The sequence below is a fragment of the Callithrix jacchus genome, chromosome 12 (assembly GCF_049354715.1).
Source record: "Callithrix jacchus isolate 240 chromosome 12, calJac240_pri, whole genome shotgun sequence".
Classification (NCBI taxonomy): domain Eukaryota; kingdom Metazoa; phylum Chordata; class Mammalia; order Primates; family Cebidae; genus Callithrix; species Callithrix jacchus.
The window spans coordinates 58,794,320-58,816,153 of NC_133513.1; the positions used below are offsets into that span (position 1 = coordinate 58,794,320).

At 52.0% G+C, this 21,834-nt stretch overlaps 1 protein-coding gene across 3 annotated transcripts in view; it reads right to left on the bottom strand.

Annotated features, from left to right (window-relative positions):
* Window positions 1-21,834, bottom strand: part of SLC29A3 (solute carrier family 29 member 3) — a 45,504-nt gene that overhangs the window by 13,424 nt on the left and 10,246 nt on the right. The window contains exon 3 of one of the 3 annotated variants that reach the window (XM_009009770.3): window positions 6,085-6,167. The exons of the other annotated variants lie outside the window; for them this stretch is intronic. Coding sequence (XP_009008018.1) covers window positions 6,085-6,167 — 83 coding nt within the window. The remainder of the gene's footprint in view (window positions 1-6,084; window positions 6,168-21,834) is intronic. 3 annotated transcript variants of the gene reach the window in all.

Below are 21,834 nucleotides of genomic sequence, written 5' to 3' on the forward strand. Positions count from 1 at the left end.
AGATTAGACTAAGCTTTAAACTGGATTGGATGTTTAGTTAATTTTCCTGCTAGCCAGTGGGAGGGGGCTGAGAGAAAAGCCAGATTACACAGTTTTTTATTATTAAAAAAAGAAAAACTTGAAAGGTAGAAAAAAATACACACATACACACACACACAAGTAGGTATGAAATGATGAGCAAGCATGAAAAGCAAGAAAGGAATTTTTTCAAAGTGCTTTTGTGGCCCCAGGCTAATCTGAGTTTCCCTGTGGTCCTCAGCCAAAGGGAGAGCAGGTGCTATCACTGCTTTATAAGGGGTGGGAGGAAGCCCAAGGAAGTGAAGGAACAGTTCAAGGTTGTAGAGTGAGTCCGTACGGAGCTGGGATGAGAACACAGGTGTGCTGAGCCCCAGCCCATCACTCAGTCTGCTGATGTGTGTACTCAACGGTGTGCTCATTCTGCAAATGTGCATTGAGCAACTACTGCATGTCCAGTACTGTGCTGGATGCCCAGGACATGGGACAGACCAGAAACAGCAACAGTCATCCCACTATGGTAGGTGCTCCACCAGGAGGCCCCAGGGCATCAAGCAGCACATCTGAGGGGCACAAAACCTGCCCTGGGCATTGTGGAAGGCCATTTGGAGGCAATGTCTATGCTGGATGGTCATGATGAATGGGAGGATGTAAGTGCACATGTCTTGGGAGAGAGCGAGGCTTGTTCAGGGAGCTGCAAATGGACTCTGGCTGCAGTCAAGATGGGAGTGGAGGAGCAGAGAGGTGATGCTGGGGAGAGGTGTGGACTCATGTTCTGGAGGAGGGTGGGGCGCAGGGCCTTTTTCTGCCAGCACCACCCCCTGGGAGAACGCTCCTTCCTCCATGCCTAGTCATCCGGGGAAGGTGGTCAGCCACGACGCCCATACCTACACCAACACAGCCACAAACAACAGGCATGTGACACAGCCTGGGGTGATCAGACTGTTCCCTGCTCCTGGCCCCTGGGGTTGAGTAGTTAGGAATTAGCATGTGACCCACACAAGGTCATTAAGTCTTCCCTGGAACTGCTACATGGAAGCTGTGGAAAGAAGCTTGCTGCCGAGACTGTGTCTGGGGCTGCTGGCTGCCATATTGCCAGCTGTATAGGGCAAGGCTAGACATGGAGGAGAAGCCATGCAGAGACACACAGAGACCAGGGAAGGTATAGAGGAGATCCCCTAGATCCATGATGCCTAAAGGTGGACTTGACTTTAATTTTCACTTAAAGAAAGAGGAAATCCTTTTTTGTGTCTCTGTCATTGCTATTAAAAGTACCCACTAACACAAAGAGGTACATCAGGGTTTCAAGCTGGCAATGACATGGTCAGGAGCTACAGGAATGCTGCTGGTGTCCTGCTCACCTGCCATCCCTCTTACCACTCCAGGAGTAGTGTTACTGACCTGGGAGTGACAGGTAAGTAAACTCCTAAGAACAGCCTTCAACCAGTGACTAGGGAAGTTGGTACGTAAATACCCCAGCTCCCTCCTGCTCAGCCGTGCTCCACACTGGCTCCCTGAGATCCCCAGCAGGACTGTGCTCTTATCCTTCTGAAGGAGCTGGCTTGATTAGGCATCTTCTGCTGACTGCCTTCCCTTTCCTGTCCCCCTTCCATACTCTCCTACCTTCACCCTCCAGATAAACTACTTGCACCTGAATCCTTGTTTCAGGGCCTGCTTCTGGGGAGCCTTGCATTAAGATGCCCATTCAGACCCCATGCGAAGACATATCTTCTCAAGGTCTGCAGGGGCTTTGGCCTGGACAGGAGCTGGTGGGCAGCCAGGTAGGCACCTGAACCCTTGGCAGCCCAGAGTGCCTATCATAAGAGTAGAGTAGGAGCCCTGGAGGCCAGCAGTTGAGCCTTACCCCTGATGCTTGAGGTGGTCTACACACTCAGCCCTGTCACACAGTGTCCCCACCCTCTCCTAGCAGCTGGAGCCGTCCCACCCACTCCCAAGATAAGAGCCAGCAGGGCATGGAGCCTGAGTCAGAAGACCAGAGCCCTGCCCAGCTCTGTCATCTGCTTGCTGTGTAACCCCCGACAAATATTCAACCTCTCCCGGCCTCCATCTCATGTCTAAAAAGAAGATAGACCAGATAATATTAAGGTCCCCAATAGCTAATGATTCTAAATCTGCAAAAGATCAAGTGGAGAGAGGGGTTGGGAACAAATGCCAAGAAGTTTTAACCAGTTTCTTGGGCAAGAAGGAGGCAAAGGCCAGGCTGGAGAGGTGAGGTGCACTACAAAGGCAGGACCCTGCCTTGCTCTCCCCCAGCATAGGCACAGGGCCTGGCAGGCACTGGCTAAATATTTGCTGGATGTACAAACTGACAAACAAGGGAGATCAGTAGCGCCGGGGAGGTTTTCACGCTGGCCCGAACCTCCTGCGGCTATCTGCTTCTTGATGCCCCCACCTCAGCATGGCAGGGAGTTCAGCTGGAAACATCCACTGGCCTCGGGAGTGGCCTCTGCCTCTAACCACCTCCTCACAGACACAGCCAGGAAAAAGTCCGGCAGGAATGATGAGGCATCACGGGAGCCCTCCTGTGTGCCTGTTGCTACAAGGTAATAAGTTCCTTGAACAAGAAGGTTGCTTTGCAGAGAGCTGGGGGACTGCTTACTCAGGCACCCCCAGGGCGGGAAGCTGGAGAGGAATCAGAGAGGAGGAGGTCAGCACCAAATGCATTCCAGAAATGATGCAGCGTGGAATGCTGCTCGGTCCCCCTACGCGGCCCTTCCCCTGCGCAGGTCTCCTTCCCGCCTGCTAATTATCTGCTGCATAAACCACTCTTGCCCAGAGCCTCCACCCATGGGCTCCAGGGCTATTTTGAACATTCATCAAGCTTCATGAAACATGCCAGGTGCAAGCCTGCCCCACAGGCATGAATGGAGGACACTGGCTTCCATCTCTGCTGCTTCCACCTGGGAAGGGAGAGTGGCCCAGGGGATGGCGGTGCTCCTAAGATCTTTGGAAAGCCTAGACTTTCAGTTGCTGTGATGTCTGGGGCTCTTCTTGGAGACAGGGCATGGCCAAGAGGACAGCTCCAAGATCAAGACCCTGGGGCAGGTCTCAGTCCTGCGCAGACTAGTGGAGAGGCTTCCTCTGGTACCCAGGTTGCTGGTCCCCCCACTCCCTGACTCACGAGGGCTCAGGACCCCAAGGGACTGATTTCTTCGTAAATCTCCAAGATGTAAATCCTCCTCATAAGTATTTATGATGCTGCACGTTTAACATAATAAAACACTTGGTGATTATGGATAAGCCAGTTGGAGAAAGTCAGGGTTCTCCAGGAGGGGAGAAGAGGAGACATTTCAATCTTGCACATTAAATAAAAAACAGCTTAGCCCCAGACCATCTTCCCACAGCCTGGAAACAGATGGAGGCCTAGGAGCATGTTACTGCATTGCCCTTGCCCCTCTCCCAGAGGCCAGGAGGAGCAAGGGCAGGCCAGGGGTGGGTTAGTCCCCTCTGAGAATGTCCTGTAACTGCTGAGCCTTCTCCCCGACCTAGTCTCAGGAGGGCAGCCTGCCTGGGGGCCCATATCTCACTGGAGACTAACCACCCACTTCCATCCCAGCAGCCTGAATCCCGGCGAGACAGGGCTCTCACTAGAAGGATCTTGGGAGTGGTTCTGGCAGCAGGGGCAGGGGTGGGTGCAAAGCGGGGGAACTAGGACGTAGGTGGCTCAGGGGATCCAAGCACAAATGTGGGGTGAGAAGGTCCCAGTTCAAATCCTGACTCCTCCCTTTCATTCTGTAGCCCAGACTGGGGTGCAGTGGTGTGACCATAGCTCACTGCAGGCTTGAACTCCTTGGCTCCTGCCTCGGCCTACTGAGTAGCTGGGACTACATGTGTCACCATGCCAGGCTAATTTTTTTTTTTTAAACAGCATCTCACTATAGTGTCCAGGGTGGTCTCAAACTGCTGGGCTCAAGCCATCCTCCTGACTTGGCCTCCCAAAGTGCTGAGATGACAGGTTTGAGCCACTGTATGCCACCTGGGTCCATCCTTAATGGCCATGTTCCCTTGGGCCAGTCACCTCCACGAGCCTGTTTTCCCATCTCAAAGCAGCTTCCCGCTCTTAGGCTGCCGTGAGGGTTAAAGGAGATAATGCATCCGCCGGATATGATGCTCTGAAGTGCTACTGTTATTACACAGCATTCTCAGGGCCTAGAGGCTGGACCTTCCCTGCCACTCCTGACCCATGGCCCAGGTGGGCTTTCGGCCTGTGGGACCCCCAGACCACTGAAGAGGTGAGAGGCAGGCTTGGCCGCCCATGGTGCCCCTGTGGTCTCCTGACTTCCATATGGAAAATGAGGCGATGTCAGCCTCCCTCCTGGGTTGCTGTGCAGCCTAAGGGGCATGACAAGGGGTGACTGAGGCATTACACCCTTGCTACAGTTCAGATGGTGATTCTGGAACTGAAAGGGGCTGGGAGCTCTCTCTAGGCTGTCTGGCTGCACAAATAGCCCCATCCTCAGGGTTGGCCAAGTGAATAGATGGAGAGAGCGAGGGTTCCCCATGCCATGGCTGTCCCCCATCTTCCTTGCCTCCTGTTCCTGCCTGCACTGGCTCTTCACATACCCTCTCTCCTGCAAGGCATTGCCAGGACCCCTGCTCTGCCCTCCTCCAATCTCCTCCTGGGGTGGGGTCTCTGCAGGCTTCACCCCCTCTGTTAGGACACTGAATATGGCCCTAGGAAGGCAGGAGTGAGGCAGGTGAAGGCCAGCTAGCTGGTGAGAGGGGCTGCCATGCTCCTCTCCTTCTCATTCTTCCAGACTGCACTTTGGTTTGAAGAAGCGTGCAAATTATTGACACTCCTTCCATTGGGAGGTGGGTTCTATGTCCCCTTGAAACGAAGTAGGCTTTGTAACTGCCCAAATCAGTCAAGTGTGGCAAAAGCAACAGCACAGGACTTCCGAGACTAGGCTATAAAAACCACGCAACCTCTCCCTTGCTCTCAGTCACCGGATAAGGCGTTCTATTACCCTGAGGCTGACATGGGAGATTAAGAAGAGAGAAGAGACAGAGAGAGAGGATATGAATGGCTCCAGCTCCAGCTGCCATCTGACTGCAACTGCAGGAGAAACAGTACGACAGCTGAGCCTCGACAGTCCCCAGAACACGAGAAGTACTCATGACTGCTATTGCTTTAAGCCACTATGCTTTGGGATCATATTATGTAACAGATAACTGCAATATCCCCATGTATAATATGTTTAGAAAGACTGATCTATTCAAGCTCAGCATGTAGAAGACACTCATGGTGCCCTCTCTCCTCCTGTACTCAGAGCAGACATCACTAATCAATCCTGGCACCCTCCCTGAAGCCAGACCTGCCTTAGAATCTTGTCCATCTAGAGGTCTGGCAGTCCCTACAAATTGATTAGAACTGGGCAAAACAGATTTGCCATCAGCAACCTCAGGTTTTAGTAGGCCATGCCCCACAGGAGCCCAGGTTTCTGGACCACAGTGTAGCCATCCTTATCATGTAGTGGCAGCTTAGGAGAAGTGACGAGGGCTGTTGTCCTTGTAAACTCAAATTGAGAATCTGAGCCAGCAAGTCACCCAAGAGGGTCTATGGACGTGCCAATTTGCCTAGTTAGCTCCAGAATAACTCCTCCCAGGCACAGCCAGATGGATCCTCTCCTGGTCCTGATTACTACAATGTCGAACTTCCCCATGAGCCTTCTTGGGAGTAGTTGACACATGAGCTGGTGTTACCAGCTTAGCACTAGCAGTTAGGTGACCATTCTGGGCCACAGGACTTGCAGACTGTCAGACAGGATCCCTGAGAAGAGAAGGGAGGAAGCCTCCTGCATCCCCACACACTTCCCACCGGCTGCTGTCATGATGTCACAGGGTGTGCTGGAGAGTGAAAGCCCAGCTCCCCAGGGGCATCCCCAGGGACCTGATCTGACTTCTTACTTCATGCACGAATCTGAGCTGCCGTCTCCTTCTTTGGTGACCGCCAAAGTAGGTAGAAGGAAAAGCAGCTGCAGGCGAGAGGGGAGTAGAGGAGGCAGGAGGCCCAGACAGAGGCCAGAGAGAAGGAGGAGAGCAGCCTACCTGTTGACAAGCAGGAAGTTGGCCACCAGGCACAGCATGGAGGGCACGGTGGAGGCGACGGCAAGGTAGCTCTCAAAGTAGTTCTGCAAGCACACAAGTGAGGAGGTGCTGCGGTCACTCAGGGATGGAGGTAAGAAGTCCCACCTGTGCAGAGACAGGGCCCCTCTCCATGGGGCTTCTCCCCACTGTCTTCAAACATCCAGGAGCTGTGGGTGAACCCACCTCCAAACAAGGCCCCACCCCATCTCCAGCCTAAGACCACTCACTCGGCCACTCAACAAACAGCTGCCAACATCAGCTATACTAAGTGCTAAAGGCATAGGAAGGATAAGACATCGTCCCTGTCCCCAGTGAGGCATTGGGTGCTGTGCAGCCCACACTTCTTCCCATGGACCGAGGCCATGGGCATAGAACTCAATGCATGTCTGAAAAAGGAAAGTTTGCCCCATCAGCCTTCTTGTCCCATCATCAAAATGCAAGACTATCCACTTGTTTTTGGTTTTGTTTTTAAATTTTTAGTAGAGATAAGCTCTTCCTATGTTGCCTAGGCTGGTCTCAAACCCCTGAGCTCAAGTGATCCTCTTGCCTTGGCCCTGCAAAGTGCTAGGATTATAGGCATGAGGCACTGCTCGATTGGGTTTTGTTGTGACCCATCCGCATTCTCATATTCTTGTAACCAAGTGAGACCTCTGAGAGATACACCAGGCCAGCCAGGCGCAGTGGCTCACACCTGTAATTCCAGCACTTTGGGAGGCCGAGGTGAGTGGATCACGAGGTCAGGAGTTCAAGACTGGCCAACATGGTGAGACCCTGTCTCTACTAAAAATACAAAAATTAGCGGGGCGTAGTGGCGCATGCCTGTAATCCCAGCTACTTAGGAGGCTGAGGCAGGAGAATTGCTTGAACCCGGGAGGTGGAGGTTGCAGTGAGCCAGGATTGCACCATCGCACTCTAGCCTAGTGACAGAGCGAGACTCCGTTTCAAAAAAAAAAACATAAAAGAAATATACCAGGCCCTGCTCCTTACAGGGAAACTGTTCTTTCTCACTCTGGATTTGCTCTCTTGATCGAATGGCTACAGAAGGTCAAAGCCATTTGGGGAAGTGGCTCTTAGATTGGACAGAAGAAGGAAAAAGGGCATTTTCTGGCAACAGCTCAGGGGTGTGATAGAGAACCCATGCAAACACAGACAGATGAATTGCCTGATTATGATGTCCTGGAACTCTCAGCTAAAGCAGCTGTGTGGCAGTTGTATGTGTCTGTGAAAGCTCAATGTCCACACATTAGGATGCACACAGTATACTGTGTGTGCATTATTTCTTAATGTACCTATCTTTAAAAACAAAACAAGGCTGGGCATGGAGGCTCACACTTGTAATCCCAGCATTTTGGGAGGCCAAGTTGGGAGGATGACTTAAGCCCAGGAGTTTGAGACCACCTTGGAAAATAGTGAGACTCTCTCTACAAAAAAATTAAAAAATTAGCCAGGCATGGTGGTATGCACCTCTAAGTCCCAGCTACTCGGAAGGCAGAGGCAGGGGGATTGCTGGAGCCCAGGAGTTAGAGGCTGCAGTGAGTACACCACTGCACTTCATCCTGGCCAACAGAGTGAGACCCCATCTCTAAAAAAAAAAAACAGATGTTATCATGGGCCCCTTTGAGTCTGAAGCACAAGCCCTCCGTAGTTCCCTTTGAAGCCTGCAGAGTGCTCTGTGGTCTTTGAAATCTGTACCTTGAATATAAGGCCGAGGTGGCCTTGCAATTAAAATGATAATCACAGCTAGTGAGGTCCATCAACCATGAGCCTTAGAAATAGCCTTCTGCCTTTCAGCTGCACCTCATTGTTCCTGCCCTGATGGGCTCAGTAGAGCCTGCATTGGCCTGGGGTAGTCAGTCAATTACATCTGGACACAGTGGCTGGGCCTCTGAGGCTGGGAGGGCACCGGTGAGAACAAAGGAGACAGGCCCTGAGGAGGAGAGGGCTGCAGGACTGCCCCAGCCCAAGCGCCTGGTGAGGCCCCATCATCCAGTGGCTGCTCGATCTGTGTCATGCAGACTCTCTGATTTTGTTTCTTCGAGCAGGCTCAGGTTCCCTAAATGAGAATTTTCCAGGTAACTGAATGTGCCTGTTTGCTGATACTTAAGCAGAAAAAGGTATCATTTCATGTTGGAAAGCTTTTTGGACACTGACCACAGAATAAGACTCCAAGTCTCTTTCTGTTGTCTGGGCCCATTTCTCTGCCTTACAAAGAACATGACAGTGGGGAAAACAGACTTGAGGCCAGGCCATGGCTCCATCAGCACAGATCAGGAGATGGAGATGCACATGGTGACATGAGGCTATTTCTAAGGCTCATGGTTGACTCAGCATATCCCACGAGTTTACTCAGCACATCCCACAGAGCTTAAGAAAACAAACCACTTAATTCCTGATACAAACATGGTGGTTTTAATTCAATGATTTGCTGCTTTTGCCTGTAGGAAAAGTGCTTCTAAAATGAGGTGTGGTGGCACACTCGAAGGTGGCCTGCAATCCCTGCCTCCTGGTGCTCGCACCTATGCGATGCCCTCCCTGAGTGTGGATGAGACCTGTGGCTGCTTCCAACCAAGAGAGTAGAGCAGTATTACATAGGACTGTGGCGCCCACCTTGCTGGACTCTTTTCCTCCCTTGCCAGATTTGGGGAGGCAAGTGGCCATGTTGGGAAATCCTACCTGGCATGGAACTGTGGGCAACCCCAAGTTGCTGAGGGTGGTCTCCAGCCCATACCCCGCAAGAAACTGAAGTTCTCAGGCCTACAACCCCTAGGAACTGAATTCTGCCAACAACTGGAGTGAGCTTGGAAGTGGCCCTTCTCCAGTCGAGTGTCAGAGGAGACTACAGGTCTGGCTGACTCTGATTGCAGCCTTGTGCGAATTCAGGCAGGAGACTCAGCTAAGCTGGCCCACAAAAACTCCTGGCCCACAAAAACCCTGTGGTTATAAACGAAGGTTGTTTTAAGCCACTCATCTGTAGTGTTTTGCTAGGCAGCAATCGATTCCTAATTCATGAGGGGTTCTGATAGCTGGGTTCCCACTAATCAGGGTTTTCCTGAATATTTCAGCCTTCCTGTTTTAATTTAAATTCAGTTTCTTGATGAAAACCAGGACAGCTGATCACACTGCCTTCTTTGACTCCCCAAGAGGCAGGAAGAGCAGTGTGCTCGCCCATGAAGGGCACAGAGGCTGAGCACACCAGTCCCTGCAGCCCTTCCCCACCAAACCCTTGGCTGAATTTAGGGTTTTTGTAGGTGGCACACGCTGATTTCAAGAAACTGGACTTAGTTAATGTTGCTCCAGATGGACCCACCCTGCCTGCCCCACAGGTTACTCGCCTTGGTTCTCTGTTCAGAGCTGTTGACCCTATGGTCATAAAATCACTGCCACTGCCACCAAAGGAGGGGCTGACCCCCAGAGAGACCCCACGCCCTGCCAGGCTGCACCAGCGGCTGTGAGAGGGGCAGGAGTCACTCCCAGCAGGATGGGGGAGTCAAGCCCCATGAGACCCACTTTAACCAATGAGAGGCAGGGGATGGAGCCAACAGATCGCCCGCTGGCCTCTCCTCTCCCCAGACTGGCTGCTCTGAAAGCAGCAGCTCCACAAGTCTTCTCCAAGGTGCTGTGTGTGCTGCTGCAAAGCTGTGGCCGCTCTGAAATACCATCGCCCCTTGCATTTGCTCTCTCTGTCCCAGCCCCACTTCCCTTTCCCTCCCTCTTACGTCCCTGGACTCCGGATGGAGTATTCCCACCGGCACGGCCTTTCTAAGAAACCCCCAGCAGGAAGGTCTACCTTCCACTCTTGATTATTTACTTTGTAGCCGCCCGTCCCTCCTGGGTTCATCTCATTTGCTTCCAAGAGGTACTGGGGCTGTCTTCTCCCACTTTACTCAAGGAAATGTAAAGACATTTGAATACAGATCCAAACGCACTGTTACTAGGATGGTAACGGGACTGCTCCCAGAGCAATCCGTAATGTCCATCTAACCAATGGGGGTTTTATGCGCGGCAGCGTTTGGGGATAATTCAGTTTGCCTTCACCAGAGTCTGATTCCTGAGAGCTCCCCCAAAAGTCTGTTTTGATTTGTTCTACCCCCCACAACCAACTCCACTTGTAGAGATGAGCACCTGGGCCCAAAGGCCAGCTCCAGCCATGGAGAAGCCAGGGGATGGGAAGATCTCAGTGAGATGGCAAGGGGGCCACTGTGTATGATGGTGGAGGCTGAGCTTTGCACAACTCCAGGCTGTGATAGGAATGGCACCACTTGGAATTATGCCACAGCAGCCCTGTTTACACAGCTGATTAAAAGCCTGAAGGCCTGGAGGGGTCGATGTGTGTCTCATAGAACTATAGGTGAAAGGCAGGTATGACTCAGCAAGAAGGCAGGGCTGGAACACAGGTGGATGCAGGGCAAACACATTAGGAGGTGACGAGGCCTCCCAAGCAGGTTTCTCTGCCCCAGCAGAGGGCCCCTGGCAGGAGACCATGAGGCGGGTTAGTAACCCCACGGTGCTCAGCCCTGGCTGGGCAGCCCCTGTCTGTCCAGGTCAGCATCTCTTCCTGTTTTGACCTGACCCTTTGTTTGCTAAAGAGGTGTCAAGCCCCTATATCCCAGAACTGTGCTGGCGGCTGGGTGGACACAACAGAGGAACTGTGGCACTTGTGTGCCCTTGGGAAGGTGGGTACAAGCCTGGAGCTGGGAAGCAACAGATATGAGGTATCAAAGGGCATGGAAAGAGGGGTTTCTGGGGGACTTCTACCAGGGCCATCTTGGACGGCGGCTGGAAAGACTGTGAGAAGCATGTCAGACAGATATGGGAGGTAGGGGTGCCAGTGGGGAGAGAAACATTCCCAACAGGATGGAATGGCTGGCACGAAAGCACGAAGGGCTGCTTCCCCACCACTAAGGAGGGTCAATGCAGCTCATCTTTTGAAAGCAACTTCTGAGGCTTCCTCAGCATCCACAGCCCCTCCTGAGCTAAAGCAAACCACACTGTGTCATCCATCCCATCCACAGGAGATGGGAAGGGCTGGCAGAACCTCAGGCAGTCAAGGTACCCATCACCCAGAGTGCTAATGGCAGAGAGGCCCATCAGTCACCTCTGAATTCTCAAACCCACGTGGGGGAGGCCCAGCTCTAAGAAACAGAGGGATAGCTGTGCTCCCTGAATGTGAGATCCAATCTCCCTGCATGCCACTATCTCCCCAGCCTTATCTGCATCATGCAATTACCTGGAGCTCAGATGGGGTGGGGGATTCAATGTACAGCCTCTACTAGTGGTCACATCAAAGTCAGGGAACCCAGGTGGGAAAGTGGGAGCCCTGCAGAACACCAGGGAACTCTGACATGCGAGCAATACAACTTCCAGAGGACCAGCACGGACCCCAGCCCATGTGCTTCTACCACAGCCAGTGAGGGCGGGGCAGGGCTGGAATCGCTCCCATTTTACAGATAAGCAGCCTGAGGCTCACAGAGATGGAGGAATTTCCCAGAGGTACACAGAGGTCTACACCTGGGAGTGCTGGTGGCAGCATCTTTTGCTGCAGAGCAGGGCAGGGACCAGGTGGGGACATGTTTATCACTCCCCTACAAATGCAGAAGCTGCTCTAGCTGAGCTGCCTGTCTCACAGCCGAACAAGCCTGAACACTATCACTGGAGTCACAGTGCATTGCCAGGAAGCCTCAGAGGCCAGGCCTGGCAGTCATGTGCCTTCCCAGCAGCAAGCAGGGATCTGAGACACATCCTTCTCAGGGTGGGCAGTGTCTTTCTTCTATCTGGCCCTAAGGTGCAGGTGACCTGCCCAAGCCAGCAAATGACAGGGTTTGATTATTTTTTATTTTTTATTTTTTTTTAGAGAGAGTCTTGTTCTGTCTCCAGGCGCCAGGCTGTAGTGCAGTGGCGTGATCCTGCCTCACTGCAACCTCTGCCTCCTCTATTTAAGCAATTCTCCTGCCTCAGTCTCCCAAGTAGCTGGGACTACAGGTGCGTGCCACCATGCCCAGCTAATTATTTTGTATTTTAGTAGAGATGGGATTTCACTATGTTGGCCAGGATGGTCTCCATCTCTTGACCTCATGATCCACCTGCCTCAGCCTCCCAAAGTGCTGGGATTATAGGTGTGAGCCACCACGCCGTGATTTTTTTTTTTTTTTTTTTTTTGAGACAGAGTCTTACTCTGTCTCCCAGGCTGGAGTACAGTAGTATAATCCCAGCTCACTGCAACCACCACCTCCCAGTTTCAAGTGATTCTCCTGCCTCAGCCTCCTGAATAGCTGTGATTACAGGCATAAACCTCCACGCCCAGCTAATTTTATATTTTTAGTAGAGATGGGGTTTCATCATGTTAGCCAGGCTGGTTTCAAACTCCCGACCTTAGGTGATCCACCTGCCTAGGCTTCCCAAAATGCTGGAATTACAGGTGTGAGCCACGGCACCTGGCCAGGGTTTGATTTCTTTCTCCTCTTCCTGCAGTGGTAGACAAGAGTGAAGGAATGCACTTAGCTAATCTTTTCTCTCAAACCCCACTTCCCATTCCCCTCAGCATTTCCACAGGCCTATGGGTCTTAGTAGTGTTAGAAAGAAAAAAAAAAGATTAAGAGAAAAGCCCCCATCTCTGTCAGACACCTGAAACCGATGGACGTGGTTGGCAGCTAAGCAAAGACCATGTTAAAGAGTATGTGGGGGTGGGCAGCACAGGGCAGGCTTCTGAGCTCTCACCTTACTGTGCAACCCCTGAAAAGAGCCCCAGGGTGGGCACGGGGGCTCCTCACCTGGACTGTGGACTGGCCCTGGCCCAGGAGTTCCAGGCACCAGGGTCCCCCCATATGGCGGGTGAATATGAATGAGCCACTGCTGGCCTGGGCCAGGGGGCACTTGAGTCACTTGCCACAGTGAGAAGAAAATTCATTATCATTTGCTACACTCTGGCCTAGTTTGCAAACACCAGGAAAGGGGAGAGACACTCTTCAAACACAATTTAAAAGCCCAGCAGAGCCAGCTGGCCAGATGTGAGGCCCATTTTATGATGGGGCACATTTCCTCTCCTCCGCCACACTGAGAGGCTCCATGCTAAGCATCTCTTCTGGAAGAATTTAATTCTGGGCTCAGAGTCCAGGTAAAGAGGTTTCTTCGGGCAGGGAGGCCCTGAAATGAGCCCGTTTATCTCTGGCAGACCCTGGTTAAGCTCTCTCTCCCCTGAATGCCATTTGGGCACTTTGAAATAAGTGCCGCAAATTAGTTACGAGTTGCAGCAGACTCGCTGCCCATGCTGCTGAGCAGCTTCTGCGAAGCAGCTTTGTGCAGCCCCCACCTCCAGAAAGCAGTAGCAGAGGCAGCTGGGCTCCTGCCGGGCGAGGAAAAGCGATTCAAGCCTGGGGGTGGCAGCTCAAGGCAGCAGAGCGTTACCTGGATCACAGGGGCATGAAATTAGCAGCAGCGAGCAGGCTGGAGCCAAGAATAGTCTGCCATTGCAAACTTGCTGCTTTTGGATAGCTGAGTTCTGCGGCCTGGGATGTATGTGGCAGAGGAGGCACCCTGACCCTGGGCATCGGCCCAGACCATTACTGAGCAAACGGAGGTGAGCAGAGGGCAGATGTCCCCATCAGAGGTGGGGCTGGAGTCCTTTCTGTGAGTTCCATGGCCCTATGTTTGGAGCACTGGCCCAGGGAAGTTAATGGGTGTGTGGCCAAGAGCAAAGACCAGCTGGGAGGGCTGGCTGGGCAGGGAACGGGGGCAATGCCTGCTCCAGGGCCCAGGCAGGAGCCCAGATGCAGCCAGACTGAATAGGGCAGCCGGAGGCCCAAGGGCAGGACGAATCTGGGGTCAGAATCAGACAGGTAAGCTCTGGAAAATGCTGGCCAGACAGACGAAGCCACTGTGGCCATCCTAAGTAAGGGGGTCCCCATCTGACCCTTGCATGCAGCCCTGTTTCCCTTGGCCTCCCAGTCCAGCTCCAGGCCTGGGCTCACTGTCAATCTTGCTCTCTGAGCACCCAGGGCTCTCCCCAGCCTCCAATCCTTCTTCACCCCTCCCTGGGAATCCCTGCCGGAAGATAAGCAAAGCTTCTGTCTTCTGGAATGAGCTTCCCGCCTTCTCCCGGCAGTGTGTGCAGGGCTTTCTGGAGCACACCTCCTCTCCACTCCGCAAAAAGGGCTCTTCCTCCAGCCTAAGCTGACTTCTCCGACACTCAGGCCATGAGCCCCACCTTTCTTGCCTGCATTTGCTCTCTCCCCCTCACCGCTGCTTGATCCCTCTCTCCTGGCCCAGAGGCTCCCTCAGGTCTCTCTTTGGCTAAAAACCAAAAAATGACTTTGACTTTGCTGCCTCCAGCCACCAGGCCCTGCCTCTTGTTCACTCCACCCTCCCTGAAAATGTAGTCCATGCCCCCACTGCCAACATGGTGTCCCTCGGCTGTGCTGGAAAAATATTTCCTCTAAGGGTCCCCAGTGTCCTCCTCACAGCCCACCCGTAACCAAGGCCTTGTCTCATTCCTCACACACCGGACATTGCATGCTACCCTGTCTAGAGGGGGCTGAATTCATGCCCCTGAAATTCATGTCTACCCAGAACCTCACAATGTGACTTATCTGGAAATAGGGCGTTTGCAGATGCGCTTGGTTAAAAGGAGATCCTACTGGTGGAGGAATAAACCCTCAATCTATGGGATGTGGGAGAAAGGGGAGGGACACACAGGCACTTGGGCAGAGGCTGCATGAAGATGGAGCCACAGACTGGAGTAATGCTGGCACGAGCCAAAAATGCCACAGAAGCCGCAAGGAAAGGTGGTTCCCTAGAGCCTTGCTCTTCAGCTCCCCAGTTTGTGGTACTTGGCGAAGGCAGCCACAAGAAGCGAAAGCAATGTCCGTCCAGCACTCCCCTCCTCCAAACCCACAGGGCCATGTCCACCATATTTCCTCATCACCTCGGTCTACCTGTGGCTTCCTCCACCACCCCGAGGTGCCCCCTGAGCACCACCCTTCATTTCCTGCCCTCCTGTTGTTAAGGGTGGGGAGTGGTGGTGGGAGAAGCTCACCTCCCCTGGCTTCATGACCCTACCCATATATCAGTCTCTTCCTCTACAACAACCGCCTGGGGGTCCTGCTGAGCTCAAACCCCAAGCTCCTCAAATCAAAGACTTTCAAGAGAAGACTCCCCAAGCAGCCCCTCCAAAGGCCCCAATGGTCATCCCTCCTTTTCTCAGCCGCTCTTCAAAGCTTCCTTGGTTTCTCCTTCACCCTCACCCCAGTCGATCACATCTGCTGGCCCCATCTCCCCATCACCTGACTATGACTCACCCCAGTCTCTCTTCAGGTTCTAGCCTCTCTCCCAGGCATCCCCTCCCTGCTTCTGCTCAAGCTCCACCCTAGGCCTGGCCCCCCTCAGCCTCCATGCCTTTTCAGCCTCTCTGTGACTGCCCCGCCCCCTCCTCCTTGCAGCCTCACCCCTGCGCCCCTCCTGCACCTTGCTGCACTGTCCCCTCACTTGGCCCCTTTTCAGGAAACCTCGAGGGCTCCACTTGGAGAAATGATGGGGCATGTAGAGGCGAGGGAGGCTGATGGCCAATTCGGGGTTGGTCTCAGGCAGCTGCCTAAAGAGGTGTTTTGTTTTAGGAGGTACTGGGGAGCTCTGGGGGCTTCTCAATGCCAAATAGTTTGGGGGTAGTACTGGGTGTAGAGGGCATCACCTGGCAGGGATGGGTGGAGTGAGCAGATGGGAAGAAGCAGGTGGCAGTGGTTACTTCATCCATTCATCTATTCACTCACTAAAGGTGAAAGGCAGTTGACCTTCTGAGCTCATTTACTCATTCAACAAACAATGGCCAAGCACCTTTTATGTGCCCAATGTGTGCTAGGGGCTGGGGATGCCAGTGTTCTGGTGAGGGAGGCAAAAAAAATAATAATAATAAGTCAACAGCAAGTGGAGGAAAAAAGGACAGCAAATTAGGATAAATACAATAAAACTAAAAAAACAAGTAACTGGCTAACCTAGAGCCTGGACAGTGGGAACAGCAAACGGTTGGCCCTGAGTCAGGAACAAGCTTGGTGTGTTCAAGCCACCACAGGGGTGAGCTGGAGTACGGATGGGAATGGGGGAAGGGGGGTGAGGCTGGGGCCCAGGCAGGCCCGGGTGTGCAGGCTGTGGTGCAGGTGCATTGCGGGACCACACAATCCGGTAATGATGGGTCTTCCTCCCATCCCTCTCTCTCTCTCTCTCCTCCACAAACACTCAGAGATGAATTCATCCTTCTGCAAATATTTGCTGAGCTCACTAGATATTCTAGACCTGGGAGATTCAGCTTAAGTTCCTGCTTTTATGGAACTGCCCATCTAGTCAAGGAGACGGCCAGCAAATGCATAAACAAAGAGACAATAGACCAGGCAGTGGTCAGTGTTATGAAGACAAATTCAGCAGGGTAGGTAACTCCACAATAGATCACAGAACTGGCAAAGAGCCCTAAGGGAGTGTTCCTAGTCTGGAGCTGGGCAGTGGGCTGCCCCTGAGCCAAATCTGCCCTCTGCCATGTGTGGATACTGGAACACGGCTGGCCTTCGGTCAGTCCATTTGTTTACTTATTGTAAAGGGCGGCTTTCCCTGTGCAAGAGGGGAGCTGAGTAGCAGAGATTGTGGGGCCCACAAAGCCTAAAATACATACCATCTGGCCCTTTGCAGGAAAAGTTTGCGGATCCCAATCTATGCAGTCTCATATCTTCATTTCTCAAAGGAGGACATGGTCTCAAGTCACCCAGCAAGTTTGAAACACAGTCAGAAACAAAAGCCAGCTTTCCTGAATCCAGAGTCTTTCTGCCAGGCAGGGTGAGCAAGAAAATAGAAACCTCACTCTATCTACCTTTACAGCCTGCCTTGGCCAAGGCTTCATGAGGTCCCCTAGCAAGGGACAAGCGAACTGCTTTGATTCTTATCCTTTTTAATTCCCCTCGTGTACTCTCAGGCTATAACCTGAATAGGCAAAGTAAGGGCCAGAAACAGAGGGGTCAGAGAACAGGGAACCTCACACATCCATGCGCAAGTGACCCCAAGCTCCCTGAGGATGAGCTGATAGGAGACTCAGCCACTGCAGATGCTTGGGCCAGCCGGTCTTTCCTCTTCTGTAGCCTGACTTCTGCCATGTGATAGGGAAAAGAGGAAGAAGCCCTTTCAAGAAAACTCCCCACCTACCCATGAAGCCCTTGCCTGATTGGGGAGGCTTCTGCATCGCCCAGAGGGCCCCATGCATCAGTATCACAAGGCTGATGACTGGGGCAAGGGCCATGCCCTGTGACCTGGTGTCAGTGAGGCGGTGGTCTGGGGGTGCTCCAGCCTCTCTCTCTAGTAGAAAACCCTGGGGACTACCAGGAAGAGGGAGTTCTTAGTCAACCCCTGGCAGGCACTTCCTCAACAACAGACTGCTCTCGTCTTGGGGAGGCTGTTTCTCTTTGGAGGTCCATGTGGGCAGAAACCACAGGCTGCTCCAGGCCTCAGGTGCCTGCATGCACACAGGCACAGAACGCACAGACACATACCTAGTGAGAACCGGCAAGAGGCCAGCAAGAAGGCCCCAGGCACCCAGTGCCGCAGACCCTTCCCAGGCTGCCTGCCCATGTCGAAAGCGCCGGGCTCCTCAGTGGAGACTCTAATTTAGGTTCTGCTCTCTGGACACTTGGGATGATCAATCATGTTAAAGAGACGCTTGAGCACTTAAGATCTGGGCCATCTTCTAATTTGTCCAGGAAATCGCCTCTGGATTTTAAGGATGTTTGCAGGAAGAAATCAAATTGAAGGCAGAGAGGGAGCAGTCAGTAGCCCTGAGGGCAAGGGAGCACAGTGCCAGTGGGGAAAGAGGGTTGTGAGCATTTAGGGAGAAAATAAGAGAACTAGAGAAGCTGAGGCCACCAAAGGCATGACTGACAGCGTTTCAAGCCACGCTTTTTTCTCCCCTCTGTAGGACGCAGCAAGAGCTAAAAACAGAAGAAAAAGCCATCACAGGTATATTATTTATTGGGAATGGCACGCTGGCTGGGCTGGCAGCTAGAACCAGAGGGTGAACAAGGGGATTTTTTTAAATGACTCACTTTGGGTTCTAATTTTTAAAAATGGTTTAGAGCAGCCATCCATGCCAGCTGAAGCAACTGGCAGCCACTCACCCACACCCAGTGGCAGAAAGCCCAAAGCCCCTCCCATCCTGCCTGACCTCAGACCTCCCATCTCCCTTCCTAGGATGACAAAGCTCAAGCTTCTTAATATGCTTCTTTCTATGCAGGGAAGAGGGGTGTTTTGCCCTTCTTTACTCTTGGAAATTCTGCTCTTAAAAAGTGGATTGCTGGTAAGGCACAGTGGCTTACACCTATAATCCCAGCACTTTGAGAGACCAAGGTGGGAGGATCACTTGAGGTCAAGAGTTCAAGACCAGGGCTGGCTAACATGGTGAAACCCTGTCTCTACTAAAAATACAAAAATTCCCCAGGCATGGTGGCAGGTGCCTGTAATCCCAGCTACTCAGGAGGCTGAGGCAGGAGAATTGCTTGAACCCAGGAGGCTGAGTAAACCCAGGAGCTGAGATGGAACCACTGTACTCCAGCCTGGGTGACAGAGCGAGACTCTGTCTCAGAAAGAAAAAAGAAAAAAAGAGGATTGCCAAAGGGAGTCTGTCTAAACCTTGTTTCCATTTGGAAAGAGATCTGAGTAGCACTAAAATGAGTCTGCAGGAACACCTCCTGGCATGGGGGAGAGGCTCCTGGATACCTGCTCCCTGGCCAGCTGGCATCAGGACCACCTGGCAACAGTGTCCAGGCCTTACCCGGGGAGATAAAGTTAGAAGGGAAGGGTCCAGGAATCCAGGAATTTGCCAAATATCCCAGGAAATCTGTTGCTGATTCAGGTACCCTGGGCTGCAGCCCCCATTCTGGTCTTACTAGCTATGAGGCACCAGCAAATTACTGATTGTCTCTACTTTCCTCCTCTGTAGAAGGACAACATGATGCATCCTCATAGATGGCTTTGAGGTTGGGGCAAACAGGCAGAGTAGGGTTTTTTTAAACTACAGGTTGCACAGCCCATTAAAGAATGTGAACTCCATTTGATGAATCACGACCAGAATTTCATTTTATTCTATTTAATCCTCTGTTGCCTTCTTTCTTACTAAAGGTGAGTGAGCTGTCTGCATCTTTTCCTGGGAACTTCTCTGTGCACCTGAGCCCTCTGGCCTGCTCATGGATCTCGCTCAGCTGTGCTCCTCCCTCTTCTTCATCACTCGTTTTTCCTTCTCTGCTGGATCATTTGCTTCTGCACACAAACTGCCTGCCATGTCTCTCGTATTAAAAATGAAAGAACAGAAAATTCTCCCTCTTCTGGATCATGGCTCCCTGCAGCTCCTGCCTCATTGTCCTGCTCCCATTTAAAGAAAAATTCCTTGAGTTTGCTGTCTCCACTGTCTCTCCCCTCATCCTCTCTCATAGCCTCTGGTCCACTTCTGCCCCTTCCCCCGACAATGCTGCTCCTCAAGGCCACAACGAACCTGCACAAGGTCAAGCTGAAGGGCAAACTCTCCATCCTTATCCTACATGGCTTACAACCAGCATTGCCACTGCTCATCACTTGCTCCTTCTTGAAACTGCAGCCAGGGTGGAGTTTTCTTTTTGTAAGTATAGACAAGGCTTCATGAAACTGTTGTTTGCATTATAGACATAAATGCCTTGCCAGGTGAGATAGGCATCATGGTAAAAAAAAAATTTGAAAATGCTGATATAAAGCACTGGGGTTAAGATCATAGATACATGGGCTCACAGGGCCCAGGTCTGAATCCTGGTTGTTACTTACTTTGTACCTGAGAGCAAATAACTTAACTTTTTCAACCTTGGTTTCCTTCTCTATGTAATGGGTATAATAAACCTATGTCTTTGGGCTTTAAAAAAGACCAAAAGATTATTTTTAAAAAGCCTCTAGCACACAGTAGATTGCTTAATAAATATTGCTGAGTTAATGAATGAATCTGTGCCCTTAGTAGTGCCTGGCACATGGTAAGAGCTTACTAAAGGCAGTGAATGTTGTGATTTAATGAAGTCCTCGCACAGCAGCCACCACCTATAAGGCACACGATAACTGTCAGGATTTTTCACCCTACCTGTCTCTGTAGCGTTATGTAAATGCTGCCAGGTGGGTCTGTGGGCAGAAGGCTCAGGGGCCACAGAGCCTGCCTGTAAACCATACAGTGGGAAAGGGCACTGCTAGACTAGAGTCCCTCTTTACCAAATCTGGGTTCCTCCCAGCTACCTTGTGGTCCTATGAGACAGGACCAATCCAGCTTTCACCCAGCTATGGAATCTTTACTAAATAGATGTTCTGTGACTCTTAAACCCCCAGGAGCAGGGAGCCTCCACTCCCTGACACAGCACAGAGAGGTTACCCAGCTGGAGCAGGGCCTCGGGACTGCCTCTATTCTGCTCTCTTAGCTTCACCTGCTCTTGCTTTGTGCCACCCCAGGTGCTAAGATGCCCACGGTGAGCCCAGTTGGCCCTATCACTCCTTTTCCAGGAGCCTGGGAATTGGAAGGAAGAGGAGGGCAGCTGTGGAGCCCCCATCTCCTAATTACAGCCCTTGGCCCCCTAGCCCAGCAAAGGGGAGCATTACCCAGAGAAGGCACCTCCCGGGGCCGCCACTGGCTGGCATGGAACTGCGTGCTTGCAGGTACAGCTCGAGCCCAGAGCATTTCCGTCAGACACACACTGAACCCTCCAACCACATACATTTGTAGAGAGTCCCACGAGGAATCCCACACTCTGGGGTAGACTAGGCCAATTCCTTGGACTTCCAGCAGGATGGCAGCCCTAATTCTCCAAGAAGGAAAATGTCCCCTTCACTGCCAGGTTTGACAACTTGACTTGCCCTGTAGGAAGTTCTCCCAGAAGGCTCACCAAAGTCTTTCATGATGTAGCCTCGCCTGTTTAATGGGTTAATGGGTACTCTGGTGGAGGCAGAGGACAGCTGCTTTTTCCTCCATGTGGTAACATTTTACTTGAATCATAGTCCTTTGTGTTTTGAGACTGGGGTTTCACTATGTTGCCAAGTCTGGTCTCAAACTCCTAGGCTCAAGCTCTCTGTTCTGTTCTCCCACCTCAGCCTCCTGAGTAGCTGGGGCTATAGGTGCACGCCACCACACCTGGCCTGGATCGTGCTTCTTATCTGGCTATCCATTAGCCTTATCTGGAGAACTTAAAATGCTTGTGCCCAGGCCCCTCAGAATGAATTAGAATGGGGTGAGCGGAACAGGTGGGGTATTTTCTAAAAGCTTCCCAGTGATCCCGATGTGCAGCCAGGGCTGAGAGTGCCAAGGTCGATGGATAGCTTGGAGAACACACAGGTTATAAGCATGGGCTCTGCCGTTCTGTCACTTGCTAGCAAGTGACCTTGGTCAGTGGCCTAAAATCTGTGAGCCTGTTTCATTTGGCAACTGAGATGACAATACTTAACTCACCAGGATGTCATGTGGAAGAAGGAAGATGGCAGGTTAAGCAGGAGGTAGGTACAGGCTGCATGGCAGGGACTTGGTAACCTCTGATAACCTGTCCTCTAGTTTCCTCTTCTTCACACGAGCTCATTCTGCTTCTTTTGAACACTTCCTCCTCGGATTGGGATGTTCACCCTTCAATATAAGGGCAGATCTCAAGTATGCTCTTTCTTCTTTGCAGGGCTGAGAGACTGGACTAGAACTAAGGGGCTAGA